At 38.2% G+C, this 22,240-nt stretch overlaps 1 protein-coding gene across 1 annotated transcript in view; it reads right to left on the bottom strand.

Moving 5' to 3' along the window:
- Positions 1 to 22,240, bottom strand: part of nalcn (sodium leak channel, non-selective) — a 211,259-nt gene that overhangs the window by 93,708 nt on the left and 95,311 nt on the right. Inside the window, exons 11-13 of the mRNA XM_007887033.2 lie at positions 13,556 to 13,687; positions 8,435 to 8,602; positions 3,427 to 3,618 (exon numbers count right to left, since the gene is read on the bottom strand). Coding sequence (XP_007885224.1) covers positions 3,427 to 3,618; positions 8,435 to 8,602; positions 13,556 to 13,687 — 492 coding nt within the window. The remainder of the gene's footprint in view (positions 1 to 3,426; positions 3,619 to 8,434; positions 8,603 to 13,555; positions 13,688 to 22,240) is intronic.

Genomic DNA, 22,240 nt, shown 5'->3' with positions numbered 1-22,240 from the left:
AAACTAGACTCTTAATCTGAATGTCTTCACTAGTATAATTGATTTTGAAAACGTACCGTATTTTTCTCTTATAATCGAATAAAATACACTGTTGTTCCCTTGCCCCCCTCACCGCCTCATACTCCTATAAATCCCTCTGGTACACCAGCGATCTCCGTTCCCTCAAGACACAAGTGTGAGCTGCCGAACGCGTCTGGACCAATTCCAAACTAACGGTCCATTGGCAGATCTGGCTTCACCACACCAAGACTTCCGCTGCGCTCTTGCCTCCGCCAAATCCTCCTTCTACTCCAAGGTTATCTTGGAGGCAAAGGACAACCCCCGGCTTCTCTTTTCCACCACAAACCGTCTCCTCCGTCCACCTTCCCATGCCTCGCCCATCCTCTCCTCAAACTCCAACTGTGAGGAAATGCTGGACTTCCTCAAAACCAAAATCGAGGGGATACGTTCAGCCACCTCTGCCCCGTCCACAGCCACCCCTACATTACCTCTCCCTCATGACCCACCCTCCACCCATCCCCGCCTATACTCCATCGACCCTATCTCTCCCTCCTCCCTCTCCGCGATTGTTCACAAACTCAAACCCACCACCTGCTCCCTCGATCCCATCCCCACTTCTCTCCTCATCTCCCAGCTCCACCAGCTGGCTCCTCTCCTGTCCGACGTCATCAACCTCTCCTTGTCAACCGGTTCAGTTCCAACCCACCTAAAAAACAGCTGTCATCACCCCCATCCTGAAAGAACCTTCCCTGGACCATCCCTACTCTCCAGCTACCACCCCATCTCTAACCTTCCATTCCTCTCCAAGGTTATGGAATGAGTCATCGTTTCCCAGCTCCGCTCCTTTCTCTCTCGCTGTTCCCTCTTTGAACCCCTCCAATCTGGCTTCCGCACTGCCCATAGCACGGAAACAGCCTTGGTCAAAGTCACTAATGATATTCTGAACATCTGTGATCAGGGCTCCCTCTGCCTCCTTGAGCTCTCTGCCGCCTTCAACACTGTCGACCACTCCATCCTCAAACACCGCCTCTCCGCTTTACTCAGTCTTCACGGCTCTGCCCTTGCCTGGCTCGATTCCTATCCCTCTCACCATCTCCACTTTGTTGCCTCTAACAGTTTCTCCTCCAGCCCCCGCACTGTCACGTGTGGCATCCCCCAGGGCTCCGTCCTTGGCCCTCTCCTCTTTAATATCTACATGCTCCCCCTTGGTGACATCATCCGCAGACATGGGGTCAACTTCCATATGTATGCGGATGACACCCAACTCTATCTTTCTGTCTCCACCCTCAACTCCAGGACCACTGCTGTCCTGACAGACTGTCTGTCGGACATCAAGTCCTGGATGAGGGCGAATTTCCTACAGTTGAATGTGAACAAGACTGAGGCCCTCCTGATTGGCTCACGCCAGCGTCTCAGCACCTCAGGCTCTGGCAGCATCAACCTCCATGGTTTCACACCACAACTCACCACACCAGTCAGGAACCGAGGTGTCTTGTTCGACCCTCAAATGTCTTTTCTTCCCCACATCCAAGCCATGACCCGCTCTGCCTTCCCTCACCTCCGTAACATCACCCGACTCCACTACTACCTCACCCCTCAGGCCGCTGAAACTCTTGTTCATCCCTTCATCACCTCCAGGCGCGAATATGCAAACACCCTGCTTGTCGGCCTTCCCAATTCCTCCCTCCACAGGCTGCAGATAATCCAGAACTCTGCAGCCCGTGTCCTCTACCGCACCAAACTCCGTGAACCCATCTCCTCCATTCTTGCCCGACTCCATTAGCTCCCTATCATTCAGAGGATTCAGTTCAAAATCCTGGTTCTCACCTACAAAGCTCTCCACAGCCTCACCCCACCCTACCTCTGCGACTTCCTAACCCCCTATCAACCCACATGCTCCCTCCGCTCAGCCGGCTCTGGCCTGCTCTGCGTCCCCCGACCCACCCGCCCCACCATTGGCGGGAGAGCCTTCAGCCACTCAGCCCCCAACCTCTGGAACTCCATCCCCCAATCACTCTGCCTCACCCCCTCCTTAGCCTCCTTCAAGTCTCGCCTCAAAACCATCCTCTTCGACCATGCCCTTGGTCACCCCCCTTCCCCTCCCCTCCTTTCTCCCCCCTGACCCCAGCTCAGGTCTGAAATGCTGTACGCTGTCCAGTGCCTAGGGACGTCCTCCCGACGTGAAAGGCGCTATATAAATGTAATCTTGTTGTTGTTGTTGGATCTCCTTTTGTCAGCCCACTTTTAAATGATCAAAATCAGTGGTTTAAATTCTGGTTGGTGCTACTTGTTGTGCCTTTGGCGATACACAATTCTAATGGGACAAATTATCCTACGAAATGTAACCATTATTTCTTTAGAACAATAGGAAGCATTTAATGTGGCATGTGATTCCTGTGACATTATGCTTGTTGAGCACAATTGAAACAGCAGTTTAATTACAGTAAGTGAACATATTTTTCCCTTTCAAATCTGTTTGTCCTACTCATTGATACTTATTAGAGCTGAGATGGATTTTAAAGATGCAATCTGTCTTTTTCACTATCTGCTGGAATCTCACCTACTTTCAAGAATCAATGAACAGAATAAGCTTGCAATTAATTTATGCAATTAAAAGAAATTCTGGATTAAAGAGACATTGTGATCAAGAATTACTGACTTGTGTTAACTGCTTGTAAATAATGCCAGGATAGTACTAATAAAGATAGACACTCATTTTTTTCTTGATTTTAGCTTTGATTTCAGGATCCCAAACCAGTTATATTATGAAGCTGAACTTGAAAGTATATGCACAGTGGCCAATGCACAAGGCTCTATAAGATATTCAAGGGACAAAATCCCATTGTTACACTGGATTGTTAAGAAAATCTAATGTATACAGAACTTTACCATAGAAGGGATTTAATTCCCAATATTAACACCACTAGAAAGCATGAAAGCGTGATTCACCATTAGACCAGAAAGTAGCAGTCTCCCTCCCACTGAATCAGTTACCAAACAATATAAAGAAATGTGCACAACTTTATCACTGTAGCTTCAGCTGCAGGTATTAGTCATTTGCTTAGCACTTGATACATGATGGCAAGGACAGAGAATGGCAAGTCACATCGTGGACAGATGGAATGTTTATACTTTGCTAACTATGAAATCTGTTTCTGTAAAGTGCATCTGTTATCAACAATGAAGTAACAGCATCAAACATCACAGAGAAGTCTGCGACCCAGACTGACTATCAGAATCATAAAGCATCATTGACCATTAATGTAACATTTGTGAGAAATTGCTGTACACAAATTAGCTGCTGCATTCACCTACAAAATACATAAAATCACTACACTTTATAATATATCCTGTGAAGCACTTTGAGACTTTGACATGAAAGGTGCAACATCAAATCTAGGAATTTAACTATTTAAAAGTACTGACCCTTGGAAAGGTTGTAAACCGATCAAGTTCTTCCACAAAACAGAACATCTGTAAACTAATGGAGGACATTACGATCAAAAGGCTAGCTGTGAAGATCACCAAACTGCCAAGCTTCTTTCCTGGTCCAAATATCTTGTATACAAAGTCTTCTAAAGCTGGAGAAATTTTGATCAGACGAACAACCCTTAGCACCTAATAGGAAGAAAGACGAGGACACCAATTAATTTTGATCCATTCCTACCAAATTATATATTATTTATTTCAATAACTTAATCAAACAACTGTCAATTTAATTTATCCTTGAAAACAATTTGAATTGTGCTTGAACACACAGTTATCCAATACGGTTGAAAAATATATTCTAAAAGATCTCTCCCTACAAACGTTTCAATGTCTTACTTATTCTTAATTTAGTAATTATCAATTGACTGCTGCGTTTCACCCACAAAATAGTCAATTCACTTTAATAATAATAATAATAATCCTTGCATTTGATATAGCGCTTTTCACGTCAGGAGGACGTCCCAAAGCGCTTCACAGAACACACTGTAAAGTGAATTGACTGTATATTTGTGGGCAAACGCGGCAGCCAATTGCGCACAGCAATGTCCCACAAACAGTCGTAGATTGAAAATGACCAATTTATTATTGTTTTTGGTTTTTGGAGGGATTATTATTAGGCATGTGGAGTAAGGAAACTTGCCCAAGGTTTCGCCCTGCCTGGAATTGAACTCAGGTCTCTCGCTTGCAAAGCGAGTGCTCTAACCACTGAGCCACAGGACTCCACTACAGTATATTCTGTGAAGCCCTTTGTGACGTCTCAAAGATGTATTAAGGTGCTAAAACAAATGCAAGCATTATTACTATTATATTATTGCTGTCCTCATTTTGGAATAATTTATAATAACCCATGCATTTTTTATTTTTCTTTATTTAACTTTCAAAGATTTTCAATCATCTTGTTCTATAAGTGGAAGGCAGATATTTTTTATTTATGTTTATTTATTCTTCTCTAAATTTGTACTCCTGAGTAAACCCCAAACCTATTGTTAGAGAGAGATAAGCAACTCTTTAAACAATACAAATTACATTTGTATAGTGCCTTTCACGTCAGGAAGACATCCCAAGGCGCTGGACATTAGGGATTTGGACCCGAGCTGGGGTCGGGATCGGGAAGGGTGGAGGGCAGGGATGGTGGCCAAAGGCTCGGTCGAACAGGAGGCTTTTGAGATGCGCCTTAAAGGAAGCAAGGGAGGGAGCGAGGCAAAGGGAATGTGGAATGGAGTTCCATAGGGTGGGGGCAGAGAGGCTGAATCTTCTATTCTGGGAGACTATTTCCTGTTCATTGTACTTTCATGCCTATATTAGAAAAATAATATCATTATTTTCACATTTATTACCACAAACCAAATATTCTCAATTGCCAAGGATCAGTTTGTCACCTGATTCTCTGGTGAGGTCATCTAAAGGTGGCTTCTATAGTTTCAAGAGGAGCCTCAACTCCCAGTAAAGGTGAGATGTTACTTCACAGGTGGTTGTTGTGTAAATAAACATTGCCTAATTTCAAAGCTGTGCCATCCACCTTTATAATGAACCCACTGACCCTGTGTTTTTCAAGGATTCTACATCAACAACAACAACAAAATTACATTTGTAAAGTGCCTTTCACATCGGGAGGACTACCCAAGGCGCTGATATCAGTTTTCATACCATTCCCACTTGTCTAACTATAAAAATAAATATATGTATAAATTTAAATGTAACATGACTCCCAAATCCCATGGGCTTTGAAACTATTATCATTCGAGTTCAGTTGGTAAAAGCTGTGCTTGTAGTGATGGGACATATTTTCCTCTTGCTGGCTTTTGAGGTATTATTGTAGCAGAGGACTACAGTCACTGACTAGGTTCATTATAAAGGTGGATGGCACAGCTTTGAAATTAGGCAATGTTAATTTACACAACAACCACCTGTGAAGTAACATCTCACCTTTCCTTTGAATTTTTCCTAATCCTTTCCCACCTTTCCTAATCAATACAATTATACGAAAAATAGAATAATTTTCTTTGAAATGTTACGGTGTTCTGTACAAGTCAACTGGAGTTATATGTTTTTTGTGGTCTGTTCATCTTCCAGCAGTGCTTTTAGCAAATCAGAATATGATGAGAAACTCAAACCTTCAGGAATGTCAAAGCAGGACAAAAGGTGACAGGTTTAGGGTTGCAAAAAGCAATTTAGGGCAGACATCAGAAATGACTGCTTTGCACAAAGGACAATGGCCAGCTAGATCAGGGGGTAACTAGAAAGGAAGCTTTAGACCAGGACACTGGACTCATTTAAGATACAGCTTGATGCTTATTGAGAAAATGGTAGGCTTGAATTGATTTTCTTATGATCAAACTAAAAACATATAATTTTATTGTGATAAGTTGATACATTACTACAGGTTGTCAAGAGCCAAGGTTTTCTGACTCCAGAGTGTGCAAGTTTGGGTACTGTTGAAATTTGACCAGCTAATATTGTGCAACTTGCCTTTTTGAACACTGACTGGTAAGCTTCCCGCTGCTTACCCAACTCGGACCATCCTATCCATTATGCAGTAAATTCTGCTGAAAAGAGTATCAATGTGTGCACAGCAGGGAGGACAGAATTGAATTCATGGTCGAATAACACTTAAGCTCACACTCTTTGGAAGATTGGTGCAGGAGCTGTTCAATCCAACAACTATTCTTAATCATATTTAAGCACAGAAGCTATTTCCTGTAAAAATGTTATTAAAAACAGAACCAATAACTGATTTAAAAACAATACTATTTTTTTGACATACAACCAAATAACCACTTGGGCAAGGTATCAGCGGAATAGAGCACACATAGAATTAAACCTTAGAAGGAGTCAGTCTTCAGAAGATAAGGAGAAAAATTTAAACAAAAAAAACCCTCCAGGACAAGGCAATAAAAAACAGAAAAGCTATTACATTTCGACATTCTATTGTACAGATTAACCCTGGTGTGACATTCTAGTTACGGTAAAGGTTCTCTAAGTATTGGTAATTTTACTGGTAGTTCCAGGGATTGCACATTTTCACTTCAATAAAATTCTTATTGAATTGCACTAATTTATTTTACAAAATGCCACCTGGTTAAAATGTTGTTTAAATAAAATGAAAATAACAAGGACACAGAAATATAGCTTAGAATTGTATGCTGTTTATTTGTTCACACCTATAACGTAGATTTGCATCAGCGAAAGGGTTAAAGGTTCAATTATTTAAATTTTCTTGTCCTTCTGTATCCCTTCATGTCATTTTGCATTTCTGCTGTCAGCTGACCCTACTGTGAGCAGCTGTAAGTGGAATTTTTGCCCTGTTGATATCAATTTATTAACTGGTTCACCGATGCCCAATGTCACTCTGTTGCACCCACTGCACTTTACATCAAGAGGGTAATGATATCGGAGTGGGTTAGGAAGATACTCTGTTAACTTTGATTTATCTTGTGGGGTTAAGTGGGTATCCCAATAAGCAGTATGTGTAAAGAGGCCCCCAATGAGGATGATTGCTGCTATTAGATGAATATGCTATTAAGAAATTATTAGATAAATTAGGATGCTTCAGTCTTGAAAAGAAAAAAAGTGGGATTGAGGCTGTAAATCCAGAACAATAGTTTCAGATACCCAAGGCAACAAAACAAAAGGGCACAGGTTCAGGGTTATAAACGGCAGTTTCAGAACATACACCAGGAAGTATTTTTTTGTATAGAGGGTAGTTAAAAACTCGAATGAATTACCAACAAGTGTAGTGAGGACAGGATGCTGGACTCATTTAAGAAACAGATAGATGCTGTAATGGGAGGGTGATAGGGTGGGTATTCTGAAAGAATATTATCAAATTCTTCATCTTGTGAGGCTCCACACAGCCTTGAAGTGAATGACCAATTTATCTAGAGGAATGTTGGCCATGACACTGGCAGAAACTCTCTTCTCTTTTCGAATAGTAGAATGGGATTTTAATGCCCACCTGAACAGGTAGATGGAACCTTGGTTTAACACCTAATCTAAAGGTTAACACCTCTGACAATGTAGCACTTTCCCAGTACTGCACTGGATTATTAACCTGGACTATGATCTCAAGTTTTATGTGGGGCATGAAGCTGCTACTGGAGATCAGAGGTCCTAACCAGTGATTCTATTTCTTTTCCTATGAGAAATTACTGGTGTATCGGATAGTTAACATGGAATTGGGTAAAAACATCAGAGAATTTCTCAAGCGCCAACAATGAATCAGCGCCTTGGGACATCCTCCCGACGTGAAAGACACTCTACAATGTAATTTTGTTGTGGTTGTTGTTGAATCAAACAATAACTGATAAAGCTAATCTGAAACGAAAAACAGCTTCAGGAAATAACCAAAAATATATTTTAAAAAGAACTATAATTTCCTGCATCTACCAATTTATTGGGACTTATTTTGCTGATCCCAATTTTTAATATTCCAGAGATGCAAACCTATAAGGCTGGGTAACCTTCCTGGGAGAATGGAAGGAATTATGTAGACTGGGGAATAGAAAAATTCAAAACTCTGATGACAATAAAACCTGTGAGGCAGCTCCAAAATAAACTGTAACAATCTGAGAAATTAAATTAATTAGTAAGAAAAAGTAAAGGATGATACCACTGGGTATAAATTGCATGTACAATATCCTCATCAAGAATATACATAACAGAGGCTGTAAGGTTCAACTTTTATGAATAATGTTCCCTGGGGTTACAGCTGACGCCACAACACACAATTTCAACTGGACAGAAACTTGCATATCAATTTTTTTATATCAGAATATTGGATGGCAATAGGGTTTTCAAACTTTACCAAGTCACACTGAATCTGTTATATAATGTTCCATTTTTCACTCATATCACTTTATAAGGAATTTAATGCATAAACATTTTGCTTTTAAACATTCACATCATATTTTTAATTCAGTTTTACAATAATCTATTTACCACATACCTGAAAATAGGTAAATTGGGAATGATAGAGATCTGGATAAATGTGTAGAGTAGTCCCCACTACAAGGAGCGATTCAAATTTGTGAAGAGATGAACTGATGTATCCAGTGAATCCTAAACACCAGATTTTCACAAGGGCTTCCAGATCGAACAGAACTGTGAAAGCAACCTAGGAAAGTATGCATTAAATAACAAGATGTTTTAGGTAGGAAGCTTTAACAACAACAAAATTACATTTGTATGGCACCTTTCACGTTGGGAGGATGACCCAAGGTGCTGGACAGACAGAGTTACAGACCTGAGCTGAGGGTCGGGGAGGAAGGAGGGCAGGGGGGGGAAGCAGGGAGATCGAAAGCACGGTCAAAGAGGAGGGTCTTGAGGTGATTCTTGAACATGGTGAGGGAGGGGCAAGACGGAGGGGCTGCGGGATGGAGTTCCAGAGGGTGGAGGTAGAGTGGCAGAAGGCCCGCCTGTTGATAGTGGGGTTAGCAAGACGGGAAATATGAAGCAGTCTGGAGCCCGCTGAGCGGAGGGAGCGAACAGGGTGGTAGGGGGTTAGGAGGTCGGAGAGGTAGGGGGGAACAAGACCGTGGAGGGCTTTGAAGGTGAGGACCAGGATCTTGAACTGTATCCTCTGTGTGATGGGAATTAATCATGATTAATACTTAAGGTATACATTTTTTATTGCATGAAGTATTTCTTGTTCAGAAATATCCAGTTAAACTGAATGTTTAATGCTGCAGTTCAACATAAATTAAAATTCAGACAAAAAAACGCGAATATTATTTACACAATTAGATCAGTAGTCCAATCTCAATCAAATCCCCACTGGGAACTGAATCAAATTATCATAAATAATAATAGTAATCCTTGCATTTGATATAGTGATTTTCACATCTTTGAGACGCCTCAAAGCGCTTCACAGACTATACTGTCAAGTGAATTGACTGTATATTTGTGGGCGAAACACAGCAATTTCACTTCAATTTCAGTTGAACTGTCATAAGCTTTCAAAACGGCACGAGTGAGAGAAAGAGGGAGCGAGGAAGTCTCACAGGCAGCACTCAATTTCTTTGGATCTATCTTAAAGGTAAACTCCTCCAAATATTTAAGATTAAAGACTATGTTATCTGTACTCAGAAGTAATATTGAGATAAATACAGGATATAGTGTTATTAGGAAGATCAAGAGTAGCAGTCTGTTAATGTTGACAGGGAAAATGGCCTATCTCTTAGTGGATACAATAATTAAGTAAGGATGAAATATGGCTTAAGAAGAAACAGTTTTTGTTTACCCAATCCCACTTATTTTAAGATTCAAGGCAACAGATTTTTTAAAGAACATTGCTAAGCTTGTTATGATCCTTGGATGAGATGTTATCAAATCATCACAATGTTTCAAGATGCTTCACAGGACTTTACTGTAAATTTATGGGACAAACTGGCAGCCATTGGGCCCACAAACAGCCATGAAGAGAGTTACCAATTTTATTTGGAGGATTGTTGGCCAGTGCATTGGGAGAAACTCCCTTCGCTTTTTGTAGAGTGCCATTTATATACTGATAATATATAAAATATTTCTATTATTAGCTCTTTAATAATCCTCCAAATAAATCCACCGAACAATCACTTGTAATTATAATTGTACACTTACAAGTGATAAAATCATTTTCCCTATTGGCATCAACAGACTGGTACTCTTAATCTTCCTGATCGTAATTTCTTTAAACACTTCATGTTTCATCGGTACGATTATACGTAAACTACAAACACAAGACAAAGTCACATTAGAAGAAGGTTCTTAAACAAAGTTTAAACCTTACTTGATACATTCAAGTTTATCTCAATTTCTAATGAGAGTAAGATCAATTCAGAAAGATAAAAGTTGTTTTAATTGCAGCACACCATAATGAGACAAGACATTTCTTTGTCCTTAGTCTGCAACGTTATGCAACATTTAATGATACAATTGTACAATAAAACCACAGAAAATGTGTTAAGTTTATTCATAAGTGAAGAAACATGCATACCATGTTCAATAAACAAACTAGCTAAATGAAGGAATTTTCAATGAGGTTTTTGCCAGGATTTTTATATGTAATTCACTACACTGAATAATAGAGATGATTTGAAAGCAAACAACTCACCAGTAATTGATCCTTGCACTTGACAGCACATTGTTGAGATGTGTCAAAGAACGTCACAGGATATACTGTAAAGTGGACTGTTTCGGTATTTTGTGGGTGAAACGCAGCAACTGGTTGCACATAGCAATGCCCTACAAACAGCCATGGAATGAGTGACTAATTTTATTTGGGGGATTGTTCTCTTTTCGAATAGTGCTATGGGATCTTTAACATCCAGCCAAATAGGCAAATGGGACCTCGGCTTTGCGTCTCATCTGAAGGACGGCACCTCGACAATGCAACATACCTCCAGCACTGTATTGGAATTTTGACTATGTGATTCCAAGTCTCGACGGGGGGCTTGAACCCACAACCTTTTGATTCAGAGGTGAGAGTGCTACCAATGCGCTAGGCTACACACCTACTCCCAGTGCATTTAATTAAAGCCAAGCTTTTTTTTTTGGGTGGGGGGGGGGGTGGGGGGGGGGGTGAGGAAATGCACAATCCCAATTGCGTTTAAAACAACTTGACTGATAATCATTCACATAAATACTTTCTCCTAAAAAAAAGCATTGATAGGGAATTGTCTTCCCTGTTGGCAACCTACTGCAAAATCAGATGTTCAGTGGTAATGACATGTCCATTAAAACAAAAGATGCAATGGTCTCCGTTTAATCAGCAATAATAAATAACAATAAAATACTTCTATTTGATCTATTGCCTTACTACATGAAAATGTCTCAATGTACTTCATACTACTGAATCATTCTGTAATATAGTGACCTGAAGGAAAACACTGGAGCAGCAGAGATGAAGAAACATTCTGTTTTGGTAAATTTGGATGAGGGAGCAATTGTATTGACCAGAACATTTGCATTTTTTCGAAATAGATACAATGGGATTTTTAACATCTAACTAAAACATCAGAATATAGAGACTACTCTATGGTTTGTTTTATCTGAATACTTTCTGAATCCAGGTTGCAATTCCTGTGTTTGGGCTCAGTGGTGTTGATTACCTACAACAGTTTAAGGGATAATGTGGTATCGATCACTAACATGCATGTGTAATTTTTAAGTCAAAATCATTTGTATCACTTATATAACTAACTGGAATCAACTTACAAAACTTTGTAACATAGGTAACACTTGACTGTCCAACACTTTGGGACATCCTCCCGACATGAAAGGCGCTAAACAAATGCAATTTGTTGTTGTCTTATTTTGCTGCGACCAAATTAGCTTTTTTTTAATTGGAGGTAAACATATTTTGTATTCTCAGCAGCCATAGAGATTTGAGCTGTTTGTGTCAAAGCAATAAAATTCTGTGACTTAATGTCAGCTAAAGGTTACAAAAATATTTACAGTGCATGTGTACAGGGTGAAAATGAAGCTTCTTCAAACCATTCTGGTTAAAATTCAGCTTGACATCTGTTTCAAAAAGAAAATCTGTTTAACTTTGAAGGTTAAAGATTAGCACCTCTCTTTCCTATCCCGAGGAAAAACTGGGATTTGTTTTTCTGAAATATGAAATGGTGTTTTGACAATTGATCTCTATAATCATCACACGATCAACATTTCAGATTCGCTTAAAACTGAAACAGTATATTCTGGGACACTGCTGTGTGCAATTAACTGCCACGTTTCGCCCAAAAAACATAAGTCAATTAACTTTACAGTATATTCTCAAACTCAATGAAACAACTTGAGCTACTAAATTGAAACAACCTGAACACATTTTTACAATGCATTGAAAATAGATCCATGAATGGAACAGCAAATTACCATGTACACCAATTAATGCATTCAACATACATACACACATATTGCATAACTTATTAATGCAGATATATACCTAACTGCATTAATAGGTTATATATTTTATATTTATATATATTAGATAAGGGAAACCCCAAAGGAATAATACATCATTTAAGTTATCAATTGGTAAAAATAAAAATAAATGGTGGTTTTACAATTTAAAAATTGATTTGATGATAGTAATATAAATTTATCTCAAATTTATATACTATCATCAAATCATTATAACTGTAAACCAATTGTGGCTTTTTGGTCAATATCAATTGGAGTTTTGGGTTATAATTTAACAATGTGGTGCAAATGTGATATTGAGTTCAGTCAATAAACTGATGTTGACTTTAAACTAAATCAGCAGAAAAAATACCACAGAAAGCACAAATAATAAACATACGATGTTTCAACCAAGAGTCTTCAATAGTTGTAGTGATAAAATAAGATTTACTGGAGTGGATTTTCCCCCAGTATACATTAATATAGAAAGAAACAGTATATAATAATAATCCATGCATTTGATATAGTGCCTTATCATATCGTCGAGACATCTCAAAGCACTTTACAGGATTTTACTGTGAAGTCTAATGACTGTGTATTTTTTGTGTAGACAAAAGCAACAGCCAATTGTGCACAGCAATGCAATGTAATTGCTATATAATGCAATGTTATTAAAGAGAGCTCTTTATGTCTGCAAAATCACATACCAAACTTTACACAATAATGCCTTATGCTTGCATTTTTTAAAAAAATTGTACAAATGCCAGAATTATACCTAAGGAATTACTAAGCATGTTCATACATAGAAGTTTTAAAAGGAAGTTTCATTAAACATTTGCAAAAAATCAACCCAAAACTAATTTTACTGTTGGGAATGGTTATGTAACTACTGCTGTCTGTTACTTGGTTGATGGGAATAAGTGAACTAGCAACCATGTACTGCCTCTGGAGGATCCACTCTACCACCTGCTCATTACCACTGACATTTTGTATGAGAAAACACCTCCGGGATGGCAGCCTGACAGTCTTCTACACCCTGTCAGGCTGAAACAGCTCAAGCAAATCAGTTAGAGCTTTATCAGAATACTTAAGGGAATAAAGAATGGCATTTTATAAAACTGGCTTGGGCTGGAATAAATTCCTCATTCCTCTCCATGGAAATATCTAAGCAGCTTATAATACCCACCTCTGCCAGATAAAACTCGTCGTACTGGCTCTTGGAATGATCTCCCTTGTAGTAATTACTGGCAGCAACAATCACATCAACAGCTACCATGCTCAAGATGAACATGTGGAATATAGAAGACTGCATCATTTTCTAAAAAGGAGAGAAAATAATTTATTTTTTAACATTATAGAAGGTGCAAATCTACTAATCCACATGGGTCCAGATTTTCTCTATTTATGTATTTACAATGTCCAGAATTTAGCAAATTGTTGAATTCAGTCTTAACTTTGAAGTTAATTTTCTGTATGTCTTTAACAGAATTCACAGAAAACTAGTTTCAAAATTAAGGCACAAATTTTAAGAATTTTCCAAATCTGGATGCCCTGAAATCCTCAAATGAGAGTAAGTCTAGATCCAAGTGGAATTTCTCACTACAAGTTTCTTGTGTACCATATTCACATGTAGATTGGCATTTCATATTCAGTATATGTAGGCAAGATTAAAATCTAGTTTCCTGCTGACCTCTTTGACCACAATGACTTTTCTTAGAAAGTGAAAGTAGGCTGTTCATCTGTGGGTTCTAACTGAGCCTGGATTATAGCCCCAAGAATTACAATATTAAAACGTTTTCATAGTTCAGTCAACATTTCTCATATGACAAACAAGAAAACCCAAGGAAAAGGTTATTGATCTTATCAAATCTCATTCTTCTAGTCATTAGTTCCCACATCAAGGCATTTTATTGTATTTTGAATGCCAATGTATTGTTTCTATTACCTCAGATTTTTCAAACATTTATAACATTGGTTCTATGGTGTTGCGGAAACCTAATATGAATGGACTTCCAAAACGTTATGGTGGTAGACGTATAGGTCTTCCTACCATGCTGAAGGAAGATGTGTGTTGAATAGTTGATGAGAAAACTCTGAAGCTTGGATTACATGCAAATATATCCAGTGTTTGATATCCACCTTGACTGGAATGCAGAGAGATAAACCACAGGCTTACCAAAAAAAATCCCATGGGCCTTTCTCCACAACTTGGTTTAATTCAGTTCCATTCAGTTTATACTTCTGCCCCATGTTTATTCTACTTATGTATAATTCTTTATACTTATCAGTATTACATTTCATTTGGCATGTATCTGCCCAATTAAATAATTGATCTAAATCCTTTTGCAAATCATTTGCTGCATCATTTAGCTCCATTGCTCCACCACATTTAATACAAATGTTTTAAAATGTGGACAGGCATTTTTGAAAGCATAAGAAATGAACCCCCAAGATTTATATATATGGCTTCTGACATTAATAATATTTTGTTAAACTTCACATCAGATGAAGTCTCCACATTTCATAAGGACACAACACAATTTCTGATTGATAGGGTATGGTCTAATTAAATTAATTTACATATGCTCTTTGGATATCATTAGCATAATGAACATTTATATCGCCAATGGCATAATGAATACACCTCCAAAGTTCATAAGATAGAACTTTCCATTTGAGTTACAAAGTGAAGGTTATAATTAACTCAATTTCCACATGCAAATTTGGTATAATTATCATGATTCATATGTTCTAGTTCTTAAATATTCAGTTGCTCCAGAATTTTTATTTCAATTGTTCATTTAAAGCAATTCTGCATTCAATACTGCTAAACAGACTAGCAGCTGGGAGGACTTTTAAATTGTAGCATGCACAACCCTCACTCTAAGTTTGCCATTATATTCAATGCAAACAAGTTCTCTTCCCAAGTGCTTGATACTGTTTCAGTCAATCCCTCAAAATGCATATACAGTCAGTCCTAGCAGGACACTTACAGAACCAGCTTGGTGAACAACAACAACAAGATTACATTTGTATAGTGCCTTTCACGTCAGGAGGACATCCCAAGGGGAGTCCCAGTGTGCATCATTTCAAACCCGAGCAGGGGTCAGGGGGGGAGAAGGGAGGGGAGGGGAATGGGGGTGGCCGATGGCATGGTCAAAGAGGAGGGTTTTGAGGCGGGATTTGAAGGAGGCTAAGGAGAGGGAGAGGCAGAGTGACTGGGGGATGGAATTCCAGTTGGGGCAGAGTGGTTGAAGGCTCTCCCGCCAATGGTGGGGCGGGTGGGTCGGGGGATGTGGAGCAGGCCGGAGTCGGCTGAGCGGAGGGAACGGGCGGGTTGATAGGGGGCTAGGAGGTCGCAGAGGTAGGCTGTGGTAGGTGAGGACCAGGATCTTGAACTGGATCCTCTGAAGGATAGGCAAACTCACAATACACAAGGCAAAAGCATCAGAGAAAACCTGCATATAATTAGCTCCTCTAAAGTTAGTTAATTGACACTCAGTTCGATGTGATGATCCTTTGAAATCTTTCCCTTTGTTAAGTTTACGAACTGCAGGTTGACCTGGCCTTAAATATTAAAAAATGTAAACAGTACACACCCTTAGCGTTCTGTCAACTCTCAGCTCTTTCTTTCCACAATTCTGGTTTTGATCAAGACTGTTTTTCTTCATCTTCAACCCATCTCTGTCCCCACCTCATGCCCAATGTGGCCAAAAACTTTATCCATAGCTTTGTTACCTCCAGATTTCATTTTGCCAATGCCCTCCTCACTGGGCTCCCCAGCTCAACCACCCTCACGTCTCAGCTCATCCAAAATTTGGCCACTTGCACCCTTATCCACACTAAATTTCAAATGTTTATCATCCACCACTAGATCCTTGTTTCTGAGGAATGATTTCAAGGACCTCATCTATAAGTCTGTTAACTCTCTTGCCCTTCCCCATCTCTGTAAACTTTTCTAGCCAGCTTCACTTTTCACTCTCTCCTCCATGTGCTCGGCAGAAGCCAACTTCTTCAGCAACTATGCCTCTATATTCTGGAATTCCCTCCCTAAATCCTCCCCTTCTCTTTCTATAAAAGTCTCCTACAGCAGGTAGTGATTGTTTTGTGATTAGGTGTGTGAACCCTGGCTGACTTTTTCCTCTACCTAACTCAGGGGGCTGTAATGCCTCAACTGAAATTGTCAGTTAATGCAGCAGAAACTGGGATTTGACCCAGAGATTAGTCTATATGAAGGTGCCTTCATGCAATAAGCCATCAGGGCCAATGACAGTTTTATATACATCTTTTCACAGGTCAAACTTTGTACAATGTTCATTTCTGGATTCCTCTTCTATGGATTTTGTTGACCCAACTTGTTTTTACACTTCTGCATAATTTCTTTCATTTACATGATAGTTTACCTCTTCAAGTTTGGACAACAGAAGTCTATGGATGTAATATTAATTTAAAGCTCAAGTTTAAAAATGTAAGTAAAACATTGTGACATTCTCAATGGTGACCATGTTAATTTTAATTTGCTCAGTGTGGTTTCCTCATTTAATTTCCTTGGTTCATTGAACTAAAACATCCAATTGTACCAAAATATTCATTTATTATCAGGCTTTCATCAACATTACCCATATATGAAGTACTGTTACTTCTACATGATAATTTAACTTGATTCTATTAACACCGCAAATGCAGTCGGAGAACTGTTGAGATATGTTTCTTATCACCACTATTTGTCACAACAGATACATTTGTTTAATAATGAACTTGGAAACGTATTGTATTAAAGAAAAGAGACTGATGGACAGCAATATGATTTGAGAAATAGTTCCATTGAGGCGACAGACCATACTTGTGGAGATAGTCAGTGCAATCTCTTTGGCTAGAACACATTCTCCCAGTCCTATTCAATTGATGCTCCTCACAAAATCTTTTAAAAGATTTTTATGGATCATGTATCATTCTGCTATTTTGGTAAACTCCATCTGATTTTGTTAAGCCCAATAAAATAATACTGCTAAACAAATCCAATTATTTGCATAGTGCTCTCTCAAATCAGACGTACTGTGGCTTCACCTCATTAGATAATACAGTACTTTAGATGCCAAAGAGAACAGATGCATATTAAAGTGCATTCAATGGGACTAGATTTGTTAGAATTCTAACTAAAACATCAAACATTTAAGTTATGGGAAAACTAGGAATACACTCTCTTTAACAGAAGATGTTCAGAGGTGATCTAGTCGAGGTGTTAAATTAAAGATGGTAAAGGGAATTAATAGAGTGGATAAGGAGATACTATTTTTCTATGGTTACAGAATCCAGAACAAAAGATCATAATCTGAAAATTAGAGCTAAATAGTAGTGAAATCACAAGCCATTTCATTTCTTTTCTCAGAGTTGTTAGATTGCGGAATTCGCTCCCTCAGAGGATTTAATACAGAGTCAGTGCGAACGTTCAAGAGGGAAGCACATAAATACTCTATTCAGTTGATGCTCTTCACAAAATCTTTTAAAACATTTTTGTGGATCATGTATCATTCTGGATCAGGGCTGACATTTTGTGTAAACATTTTGGCAAACTCTATCTGATTTTGTTAAGTTCAATAAAATAATACTGCTAAACAAATCCAATTACTTGCACAGTGCTCTCTCAAATCAGATGTGGGTTCACCTTGTTAGAAAATACACTCCTGTTGCTCAGTGGTTAGAGCACTCGCCTTGCAAGCGAGACACCTGGGTTCAATTCCAGGCAGGGTGAAACCTTGGGCAAGTTTCCTTATTCCACATGCCTAATAATAGTCCCTCCAAGAAAACAAAAACAAAAAAACAGATCAGCCCTGATCCAAAAAAATGGCAGAGTAGGCTTGATAGTCTACTGTTCCTATTTCAAAATGGCTAAAATAATCCTGAAATTAGATCTTCATTTTAAATGTATAATCATTAACATGTTCCATATGATGTCAAAGGACTTTAAACTACTTTACTGTTTGCTGATTTTTTTAGTTAAAAAAAGTCTTGAAAACAAAGTAAATGTTAAGAATTACATATGACATGACCCACAGAGACAAATACACATGACTACCCACGCTTAGCAGAAAGAGTAGTTGTGTATTCATGAAAGATCACATGTTCCCAGCCAGGCAATGGTGTAAGCAGCAATCATTTATCTCCGAGATTTTCCAAGCATAAAATCAAAAGCAATGAAATACGTACCTTTCTAACACATCACATGGCGAATTCAATATCTATTGACTCAGCATCTTTTCCACCGAAATCATACCATTATGTCAATTGGTTCAATCATGCCTGGCCTTTACAGTGATAGCTTCCAGCGAAACAAATTCATAGGTTTGTATTTCCTAATGGCTACTTAAAATTTAGTAATAAAAATGTATTCATCTTTTACCAACAGCAGGATAAGGCTTGATATGAAAATTAAGACAATCTATTTATTTCACATCTTAATTAGCTGAAGTATCTTGCCATCTCTAACTTGTTAATTTATCATAATTTTATGCTCAAGCTAAACAGGTCTGCAGGGAAGTATTAACTGTGTTCAGCCTATAAGAACTGAGAATTAGATTTGACACTTTTGTATTAATCCTTATTGTATCTTCAGTGTTGAGTCATAGAAAAAAAAGTTTCATTAAAATTACATGGTGAATGAGTTAGGACAGAAAAACCAGGGTACGAACTGTTGCACTAGTATTAGAAAAGCACAATTAGTTGGACTTCTATGGTAATCCCTGCACAACATTGTTTGGCAACTTGATTTTTTTTACACATAGGATTAGTTTATACTTATTTGTAATATGATTGGCACATATGAAAAAGCAATAATATTGAAGGATTGTGGACAATATCATGAAGGATCAGAGTTAGTTGTTCACAACAGTCTTTGGAGGTCCTGGCTTGAACCTTTCTTGAGTAGAATTTTCTTGCTTTCCTTTCCATAGGTAAAAGAACAAAGCGTGACTCGCTCTGCCATTCTTTGCCCTTGTAATTGAAGCCTTTCTACCAGAGAAATGTACAAATAATGGTATTGGAGGTATGCAGTTTGGGACAACTGAAAAGAAGAGTCTCAAAATACTTCAGGTCTTAGTCTTAAGACCACTGCCTTCAAATTTAAAATCAGATAGAATTTTGGGGGAAAAAATCAATCTCCCAAATTTTTGCACATTCATACTTAGAGATAATATTCGTAAGGCTAAAACTAGGTGAAATTCTGGACTATTCATTTTCTAGCATGTAGTTATCAAACTCAAATTATTTCCCTGTAAAGTCCAAATTTGCTTAGTATGGACCAGAGAATTCAATTTGTTTGCAAACTGTAGAGAACTTTGACAAATTATTCAGCTGCAAAATAAGCTGAGCCATCAGGTGTGTTTATATGGTGAAAAGTTAATTATCTGCCACAATGAAGGAGTTTTCCCGGTGGATAACTGAAATTGACAGAAAATCAATGTTCCAATGTATTTGCCTCTAAATGTCTACAGCTAAATTTTACCTGAAAACTGATGTTCAATAAATGACAAGTCCCTAAATTACATGAACAGTTTTTTACAAAAAAAAACTAGATTAGATTTGAACTGTATTTGACATTACCAACAGTGACTGGGAAACATAGGAAAGGTTGTGTGATCTGAATTCTGAAAAGGGCAGTGATGTTGGAGAGGCAAATGGGAATTAATTGAACTGAGGACAGGGAACTGAATTGATGAATTGAAGAGAAGTGGGGAGGTAAGATGACTAGAAGCAAAGTTGGTGAGGTAAGTAGGATTTTGGTTAGGCAGAGAGAATTGAAGCTGTTTCTTTTGCTTAAAGTATTGGTATTTTTAAAAAATGAAATCCACATCTCAGTGATACACTGTACTTTGGTCCAATATTTAGTAGAACAGCTGCTCTTACTTGGTTTTATTAACTTATTGGCTTTTATTCACAATATTCTGACAGGACCATGTTTTAGTTACCTTTTTGCTATTTTAATTTCCCAGTAGCATGTTACCAATTGGCGCCTTTCCAGAGTTTGCTTAGTTTTCGTCAGCTGTTAAATGTTGCAGTCTGATATTCACAAATCATAAGTCACAATTAATCCATCTGTTTTCCATTCATTTCTATACAGGAATCTTGATTAGAGTTATAGGTTCACTTTGTATATCCGTGGAGTCCTGCAGCTCAGTGGTTAGAGCACTCGCCTTGCAAGCGAGACACCTGGGTTTAATTCCAGGCAGGGCGAAACCCTGGGCAGGTTTCCTTACTCCACACCCCTAATAATAATCCCTCCAAAACAAAACAATAATAAATTGGTCATTTTCAATCCACGACTGTTTGTGGGACACTGCTGTGCGCAATTGGCTGCCGTGTTTAGCCCACAAATATACGGTCAATTCACTTTACAGCATATTCTCTGAAGCGCTTTGACACTCTAGGAGATGTGAAAAGCTGCAAATGCAAGGATTATTATTATCAGTATCAATAATAATTATTGTTACTACTAATGCAAAACTGTTGATGCTAACACTTTTGGAAAAAAAAACTTTGAGACTAGCATACATTTGTGTACACTAATGGCAATACAATCTGGTGAAGTACGATTGTTTCATAGTTCCAGTTTGTAAATGCAGATCGGGCTATTGTTACGGTTATCCTGTACTGTGTGTGATTTACAGTTACTAGAGGTGGTTCAATTTCTAATTTATGTTGTCTGTTTCACTTCTAAATGGGGCACATACAGTATCAGATTGCTTTTTTTTCAGTTATGCCAATCATACCAACGTTGTCTTGTAATTTTTTTTCTGGATTGTAATGCGTGTCCAGGTTAGAAAATATCCTTTATTATTATATCTAAAGCTTTGTATATTATGTTTTTTCTTGCTCTCACTCTATATGTAATCATTTCTGCTTGGTTTTGTGATATTGTCATGTTGCAATTCTGAATTGCTAGTTTGACATTTCAATGCCTTTCAATAGGCTTCATCTTAAAATGTATTTGATGGCTCCTTTTCATCACCTGTATAAAGAAAATAAACTCATTTGAAACTAACTTCTCATGTTCTTTTGTACATTTGTCTGTTAAAAGTGACAAGTTATCAAGTTATTTGGCTGTGTTGCTTTGCTCCACTTATTCAACAGTTATTCAATTCTGTCCTTGATTTTGTTATGGTTGAAAGTTATTCTGCCAGCATTTGTATCAGCTACTCTTCACTTTCAGCTTAGTGTGCGAACAGCAGCAGAGAAAAGTGAATAGCATCTGGAGTTGTATGCTTTTTTCCAGGTTTATCTTTTCAAGTCATCTTTTGTCATATCAACATTTAATGTTCAATAATAATAAATGACAATTCTTGCGTTCGATTGTCTTATCACATCATGAAAACATTTCAAAGCACTTCACAAAATTTACTGCAAAGTGTAGTGATTGTGTCTTTACAGGCGAACAGCCAATTTACACATAGTAATGTCCCACAAATAGCCAATAATATTAATACTTGCATTTGATATAGAGCCTTGTCATGTCTTTGAGATGTCTCAAAGCACTTCACAGAATATACTGTAAAGTGAATTGACTGTATATTTTGTGAGTGAAACGCAGCAGCCAATTGTCCCACAAACAGTCATTGATTGAGTGACTAAATTCTTTTTTATTTGGAAGGGAATATTACCCCGGAAAAGCAATTCACCAATTGATTCACAACCGGGTTCCTACTTACTGCTAGGTAAACAGAGGCGTGTGTAATAAGGAAACTTGCCCAACGGTTTGTGCTGCCCAGGAAACTAACCCAGGTCTCTTGTTTGCAAGGCTCTAACCACTAAGTTACAGGACTCCGTTCAATAAATGAATGATCAATTTCATCTAGGGATTGTTGATCAGCACACTGGA

Source organism: Callorhinchus milii, unplaced genomic scaffold (genome assembly GCF_018977255.1).
Source record: "Callorhinchus milii isolate IMCB2004 unplaced genomic scaffold, IMCB_Cmil_1.0 Scaffold4, whole genome shotgun sequence".
In the NCBI taxonomy this organism is placed as follows: Eukaryota; Metazoa; Chordata; class Chondrichthyes; order Chimaeriformes; family Callorhinchidae; genus Callorhinchus; species Callorhinchus milii.
This window is presented reverse-complemented; position numbering and strand designations above follow the sequence as displayed.